Source organism: Saprolegnia diclina, assembly GCF_000281045.1.
Source record: "Saprolegnia diclina VS20 unplaced genomic scaffold supercont1.15, whole genome shotgun sequence".
NCBI classification, from domain to species: domain Eukaryota; phylum Oomycota; class Saprolegniomycetes; order Saprolegniales; family Saprolegniaceae; genus Saprolegnia; species Saprolegnia diclina.
This window is the reverse complement of record NW_008246082.1, coordinates 374,322-381,435: the sequence shown is the minus strand read 5'-3', so window position 1 is coordinate 381,435 and position 7,114 is coordinate 374,322. Positions and strand designations below refer to the sequence as shown.

The 7,114-nt window shown below is 61.3% G+C and overlaps 2 protein-coding genes across 2 annotated transcripts; both read left to right on the top strand.

Annotated features, from left to right (window-relative positions):
• The first annotated feature begins 93 nt into the window (after positions 1-93).
• SDRG_05687 (argininosuccinate synthase) lies at positions 94-1,477 on the top strand. The gene has a single exon (XM_008611416.1). The coding sequence runs from the start codon at positions 175-177 to the stop codon at positions 1,441-1,443; it is 1,269 nt and encodes a 422-aa protein (XP_008609638.1). The 5' UTR covers positions 94-174; the 3' UTR covers positions 1,444-1,477.
• A 108-nt stretch (positions 1,478-1,585) lies between these two features.
• Positions 1,586-7,031, top strand: SDRG_05686 (hypothetical protein; the record flags this gene model as incomplete). The annotated part of the gene is made up of 3 exons (XM_008611415.1): positions 1,586-4,611; positions 4,660-4,779; positions 4,812-7,031. 3 exons carry the CDS (start codon positions 1,586-1,588, stop codon positions 6,967-6,969), a joined length of 5,304 nt encoding a protein of 1,767 aa, XP_008609637.1. The 3' UTR covers positions 6,970-7,031.
• Between the last annotated feature and the right edge of the window lie 83 nt (positions 7,032-7,114).

The following is a 7,114-nucleotide window of genomic DNA, read 5'->3' as shown; positions in this document are numbered from 1 at the left end:
CACGTCTGACCCACTTGACGATGGCTCCGCGGGAAAATTCTTGCCACGTCGAATTTACGAAATAAAATAAAAACAATTAAAATCCAAAAAAGATCGCGACTGGCGACCGTCCATGGATCGGGATGTCCATTCCGCAACTTGCTCTTCCTCCAGCACTCCTCCTCTTCTACCATCATGAGCGTCAAGGCGAACCCCGGCGACAAGGTCGTCTTGGCCTACAGCGGCGGCCTCGACACGTCCATCATCCTCAAGTGGCTCGTCAACAAGGGCTTCCAGGTCGTGTGCTACTGCGCCAACGTCGGCCAGTTTGGCGAGAACTTTGAAAAGGTGCAGGCCAAGGCCATGGCGCTTGGCGCCGCCAAGGTCTACATCGAGGACCTCCGCAAGGAGTTTGTCGTCGACTACCTCTGGCCTGCGGTCCAGGCCAACGCCATCTACGAGTCGCGCTACCTCCTCGGCACGTCGCTCGCGCGCCCGGTCATTGCCAAGCGAATGGTCGAGATCGCCGAGAAGGAAGGCTGCAAGTACGTGGCCCACGGCGCGACGGGCAAGGGCAACGACCAAGTGCGCTTTGAGCTCTGCGCGCAGGCGCTCAACGCCAGCCTCAAGACGATCGCGCCGTGGCGCGACCCCGAGTTCATCGAGGCCTTCAAGGGCCGCCAGGACCTTCTCGCGTACGCCAAGGCGCAAAACATCCCCGTCGACGCGACGCCCAAGGCGCCGTACTCGGTCGACGAAAACTTGTACCACACGTCGTACGAGTCGGGCATGCTCGAGGACCCGATGACGGGCCCGCTCCCCGAGATGTTCAAGATGACGGTCGACCCCAAGGTGGCGCCGGACGCGGCCGAGAAGATCCGCATCACATTCGAGAACGGCGTGCCGGTCAAGGTGGCCAACCTCACGACGCCGTCGTCGCCCGTGTTTACGGACCCGCTTGAGCTCTTCCTCGAGCTCAACCGTCTCGGCGGCAAGCACGGCGTCGGCCGCATCGACATTGTCGAGAACCGGTTCGTCGGCATCAAGAGCCGCGGCGTGTACGAGACGCCGGGCGGCACCATCCTCCGCGACGCGCACTTGGACCTCGAGGGGCTCTGCATGGACCGCGAGGTCATGAAGCTCCGCGACTCGCTCAGCGTCAAGTTTGCCGAGTTTTGCTACAACGGCTTTTGGTTTGCGCCCGAGATGGACTTTGTGCGCCACGCGATCGCGTTTTCGCAAAAGGCGGTCGCGGGCCACGTCGACGTCGAGCTCTACAAGGGCAACGTCACCATCACGGGCCGCTACTCGGACGTCGCGCTCTACTCGGCCGACCTCGCCAGCATGGACATGGAAGGCGGTGGCGCCAACATCGAGTACAACCCGAGCGACGCGCAGGGCTTCATCCGCATCAACGCGACGCGGCTCAAGGCGTACAACTGCATCCAGAAAAAATCGGCGTAAGCCACAAGAGAATGCTATGTATTGCGTGTGTCTACGGCTTGTGTACTTGTGGTTCTGGTTCGAGTCGGATTCTGGCCTGAGAGCGTGCCACGTCATCGGCAGCGCCGACGAAACGAATAACCGACAGCGCAACCGCAAAGAGATGTCTCGTGTCGCCCCCGGCATACACGTCGTTCGGGCGGCCAACGCACCGGTCGCTCGCGACAGGAGCGATGACTATGGACGGGCCGACGCTGTGGCGGGGCTCTCGTATCTCGTGCTGTCGCTGGCGTGTGGCGTGTGGTACCTCGTGCTCTTGGCGCCGTACTTTGCCAACGACCTTTGGTGGGCGGCCTTTGACGCTCCGGTTCACCAAGCGTACCTCGTTGACGTCGCCAACACGCTGTTGGCAACGACGCATGGCAGCAGCGCGTTGGATCTTCAAGCGCCGCGCGCCATGGTACACAAGGTTTATGCAGGTGATGCGTCGACCGACGTCTGGCCCTCGTACGCCCGCCACGTGCTCCTGAACGAGCTCACGTCGATCGAGTACGCTGTGCCGCAGCTGCGGCAGCTGAGTGCGAGCTGGTCCATGCGCATCGCGGTGCAGCACTGCTGGGTCGACTTTGAGCAAAAGTTTCAAGTTGCCCATACGACAAGGCGGCAGCAGCGCTGTGCGACGCACTTTAGTTCGGATGGAGGCGTCTACTTCGAGTCGATCCTGCGCAACACTCGTTGGACCGAGTTTCTCGGCGTTTGGGGCGGCGAGAACGGACCGTTCACGCTAGCGATCCAGCGGCCGCTGTTAGAGTCGGCGCGCGGCCGGTCGTTCCTTGACAGCGTCCAAGTCGCCCGGGAGAGCAAGAGCGTGGACGATGAAATCGCCTACTGGCGCCAATTTGGCCTCGACCGCTTCCAGGTGCAGTGGCAAAACCACGGTCAACCCGGCGTCGCCGAGTCGGTCGTCTTGACAAACGCGCTTCAGATGCAACAAGTGGTGTCGATCAAGAATGTACCCCGGGCCACGGGGCCGTGGACGTCGTCATGCCTCTTTTGGCTTCCACTGAACGACCTCTGGACGGGCCAGAGCTTAAACCGGAGCATGGTCCGGGGCACAGCGACGTACTTTGGCACCTCGCTCAGTTCTGCGCAGCCAGCGGTTGACCTCGAGGTGGTAAGTGGCTACGGGGACAGTCGTGGTCACTTCGAGAACCAATCAGCGCTCTTTCGCAGTCATATCGGACCATTCCTGAGCGTCGACAGCTTCTACGTCCCAGTACCACGAGCTCTCCAAGATGCCTACGACGCTTTTCAATCGGCACTGTACCGCCAGCTTCTCTCGACACCTGGCGCCTTGGCGCGCTCAACGGCGCTCGAGACGACCTCTGTGGGGCTTCGACCGCCGCAGTTTGCCAACACCTCCATGTACTATGGAGGGAGTCCCTTGTGCTTTAACAACGCGGGCACGTCCTTTCCGCAGGAAGCCTTTGATTTTGTCGACGACTGCTCGTCATCGATAGAGATGACGGCGTCGTGGTCACCCGATGGCGCATTTTTTGCGCTTGCCATGGCGACGCCCGCATCGATTGCGGGCGCCTGCGCTGCGGCAGTGCCTTCCGGCCTCTGCAGCGCACGTCTGCAAGCCGCGTTGAGCCTGCTTCAAGAGCTTTCGGTGTCTTCCGACGATCTCCGTGCCAAGGCGAACGCAGTGGCGCAAGCTCTTAACGTGAGTCTGATGCAATATGTTGCGCGCGTGGACGGCTCGTGGACGCTGGCGTCCCAGCCGCTACATGACCCATCGTTTGCCTACTTTGGGTGGCTTCTCCTGAGCGAGTGGGCTATGGGTGTCCGCGAAGTCGTCTCCTTTCAAGGCGACGTGGGGACCCTAACCCTGGTATCCAGTGCTAGCACCGCGCAAGCCATGCCGACGGGAACGCAGCCACTCGAGACCGCAACCAAGGGCGTCTTCTACCTCGTTGTAGCTACGTCGGTCGGGCTCGGTGCTATCGGGCTTCTTACCATCGCCTACGTGCTCGTCGGGCGGCTCCATTTTCAGGGCCGACACCTTTTTTCGTTCAACCGCATCGTTGGCGCCGTGTGGGTTGGTCGCCCGCTCTTGTTCTTGCGCGGCGTCACGGCCATCTTGCTACTGAGCTCGGCGAGCGTCGACTTGCTGGAAGCCCATGGCTACACCCGGTTGGTGACGAAGGCGCGTCCGCTGGTCCAGACGCTCGTCATCGCTGGCGAGGCCACGTGGTTGAGCTACGTTCTTCATGAATTGCTCTCGATCGTCGTGCCGCCTCATGTCACGAAAGGCTACAGTCCGATTGCTACGTTTATAACTTGGTTCGCGATTCTGCTGCTCGATGTCGCCAGTCCCGTTGGTGTCTCGATGACGCTTGACCGTCACTGCGTTGGAACTGATATCAACTATGCTGTCCGCTGCACCAGCGGCGTCATTGCCAACGGCAACTTGATGCGCGTCGGGACGCTTCTCGCACTCGTACTGTGTACTTCGGTTGGCAGCCTCCTCGTTCACTGGTGGCGCACGCCGACGAGCCAACACGATGACTGTGCGTCGCTGCTTCTCCCAGGGATCGCCAACACCTTCTTGTCGACAAGGACGAGTCACGATGAGACATTGGTGGACGACGTGGCGTGTGTCTTGAGCGGACTTCTTCCGCTGCACCTCGCACGTGCCGTTCTGTGGCGTCGCTCTGCCTCGTCGCCGACGATCGACCTCTTTGACTACAAGCTCTGGGTGCGAGTTCCCGTCCTGCGCTCGGTGTCGCTTGTCAACGCCAAGGTGCTCTGTCGACCAACGCTGACGCTACCGTCTTCGCCGGTCGCCATCAACGTCGGACCGTCGGTGCCGGTTAGTGTCAGTCCAGACCAGCGCCGGCTCATTCGCCGAGCATCAGCAAGCCTACTCGCTCTCACAAAGCATGTGCGGCTGCTACATCTGTGGCGCATTCTCGGGTTCGTGTACATGCTAATGGCCATCGCCAGCAGCGTCTCGTACCTCGAGGTGTCCCAGATCAACTTGGGAAACGACCTCTTCTGGGCGACCTTCAACACGACGGGCGCCCACGTTTTCATTGCGAATTGGCTCCACGAGCAGCTGCTGCTGGGCAAAACGTCACTGATCAAGGTAGCACTCGACGGACCCAGCGTCAGCGCCATGGCGTCGTACGCGTCACCTAATCCAGTGGTGCTAGCGTCCAGCAGCTTCGGTAGCTACCTCCAACGCGATGTGCTGAGTCGACTTCCTGCCGCCATCCAAGGACTGCGCGTCTCGGACCCGTGCGCGGCGCCGTGGATCTTTACCCCGTACTGCTACGTCGACTTGAACCAAACGTGGGCGGTCGCCAACTCGGCCGCTCGCCAAGCGCGCTGCTCGACAATGGCGCGCTCTTCCTCGAGACCGTATTGCGCAATGTCGAGTTTGCTGCCTTTTCCTCGTGCTGGGGCGTCGCGTTTGAGATCGCAGTTGCTTCAGAGCTCAAGCGCTCGGTCGCAGGCCGAGCGTGGCTCACGACGCTCGCGTCCCAAGCGCGGCCATCGATCGCGGACGAAGCGCATCACTGGTCCCAATTCGGCATTCGCCACTTTACAGTGCAGTGGCAAAACTACAAGCGCATCGGCCTCAACAATATGTATGCCATCACCAACGCCTACGGCGTCTCATACCCGCTGACGCTACAGGCACAGAGTGGCGTTTACCGCCTGAGCTCGCAGACGTCGTTCAAAATGTACTGGTCGCTCGCCAACGACTTTGTCGCGGTCGCGTCCAACACGACGCTTGTCGGTGGGCTCAGTTTGCTTCGGTCCAGCGCCCGCTTTGCCTTTGCCAACACGACGCCGGCGGCGATGTTGCAGCAGAATGGGACGCTCTTGTCCCCGATCTCGGCCGGCTTTGCGCTCGTCACGCACATTCTCGGTCCCTTCGGCTCGATCGACATGGTTTACGTCCCAGTACCTCGGCGCCTGCGCGAAATTGTCGGTGCGCTCGTCGACCGCACGCGTGTTTCGTTGGCAAATGATTTGGACGCCCAAGCCGCCTACCGCCGCATCACACCTCTCGACGCCTCGTTTCCCGTGCCAACGGCGTGGCGCGTCGAGAACGTGTTCACGCTCGGTGGGTCGCCGCTCTGTCCCGAGATCAACATTGCGTACCGCGTCTCGCAAGGCCTCTTTGGTCTCCCGTCGTCCACGGCGATTTGCCATGCGGCCATGGGCGTCGCAGGTCCCATCACGCCGACGCGGCAGCAGCTGATTGTTGCGGCACTCTTGGCGTCGTCGCCCGTTGATACAAGTGCTGCCTGCCAAGGGGACATCAACTTTGTATCGCAGTGCGAAGCGTACCTCGGTCAAGTGACTTCGTACATTGACGCGTACGACCTGGCGGGGTCACCCACCGACACGGCGCTCGCTGCGGCCGAGGTCGCGCCCTTGCAGATTGAGTTTTTTGCCTACACCAAAGTCAACGTCACGGACGACCTCTCGGTGCGCCGGACGCTCGTGCTCAACGCGACCGACCCGGACTTTACCTTCTTTGCGTGGATGTACCTCTACGACTGGGTGCTAGGTCGACGGGACGTCGTCACGTTCGTTGGAGACGTTGGCTTCATGACGCTACTCTTTGATTTGGAGCCGCCGCTGTCGCAACCGCCGGATGCGTCGCAAGTCACGGCCAACGTCGCCCAGTATCTCCGCGCCGGCATCGTGTACGTCACTTGCGTCGTGCTTGCGGTCGCGGCTGTCGCCTGCTTGTACATTGTACGAAGTCAATTCCAGTTTGAAGGACTGAACATGCTCGAGCTCGGCCGCGTCGGAGCCGTCACGTGGGTTGGTCGGCCGCTACTTTTGCTGCGATCGACGACGGCGCTCTGCGTCCTCTCGACGGCAACGCTCGAGCTGCGCTTCTCGGGCGTCCTCAGCGCCTTCTCCAATGTGCCCACGCCGTGGTACGCGACGCTGCTCGCGGCCAACGAAGTCACGTGGCTTGTCGCCGTCGTCAACGACCTCTCGCTCGTGCTCACGCAAGCCTACACACCCTACTACGTCACGCCCAACGGCCTCCTCGTCTCGGCGCTCGTCGCGCTTCTCTCGTTTCTGCAGCCCGTGCGCGCCACCCTCGACATGGACCTGCGCTGCGACATCGTCGACTTGGACTTGGACGTAGCCTGCACCACGGGAATCATTACCATCGGGCGCCTCGACCGCTTCGTGCTCTTGATCAGCCTCGTGATCGCCGTCAACGGGCTCTGCTACCTTGTCACAAGGCGGCTGGTGCAAACACCGACTGCCCCAGTTGCGTCACTCTTCCTCTCGGCCGGCGCGCGCTTTCTGTTTGCCCAGCCTAGGCAACACGACGGTATCTACTTCCTGGACCCGGCATCAGCCGCGCTCAACGGCATCCTCACTTGGCACACACACGACCAGATTCTCGCCCTCGACGTCAAGCTCTGGCGCACCTTTGTCATCGCTGCACCACACCGCAGTCGGCCTGACGCGCTCGCCGCCGCGTGGCCACTCCTTGCGTGACGAGTACAACATTGGCTCACTGCAGGGTGCTACACGACCAGCCACACCTTCGATATCCCAAGGCTCTTGGACTGTGCTCCAACGCAACGATGACGTGGCACGCTCTTAGGCCAGAATCCGACTCGAACCAGAACCACAAGTACAC

Excerpts from the sequence above, each read along its gene's own strand:
- SDRG_05687 (XM_008611416.1), top strand. The coding sequence starts at position 175 with ATGAGCGTCAAGGCGAACCCCGGCGACAAGGTCGTCTTGGCCTACAGC.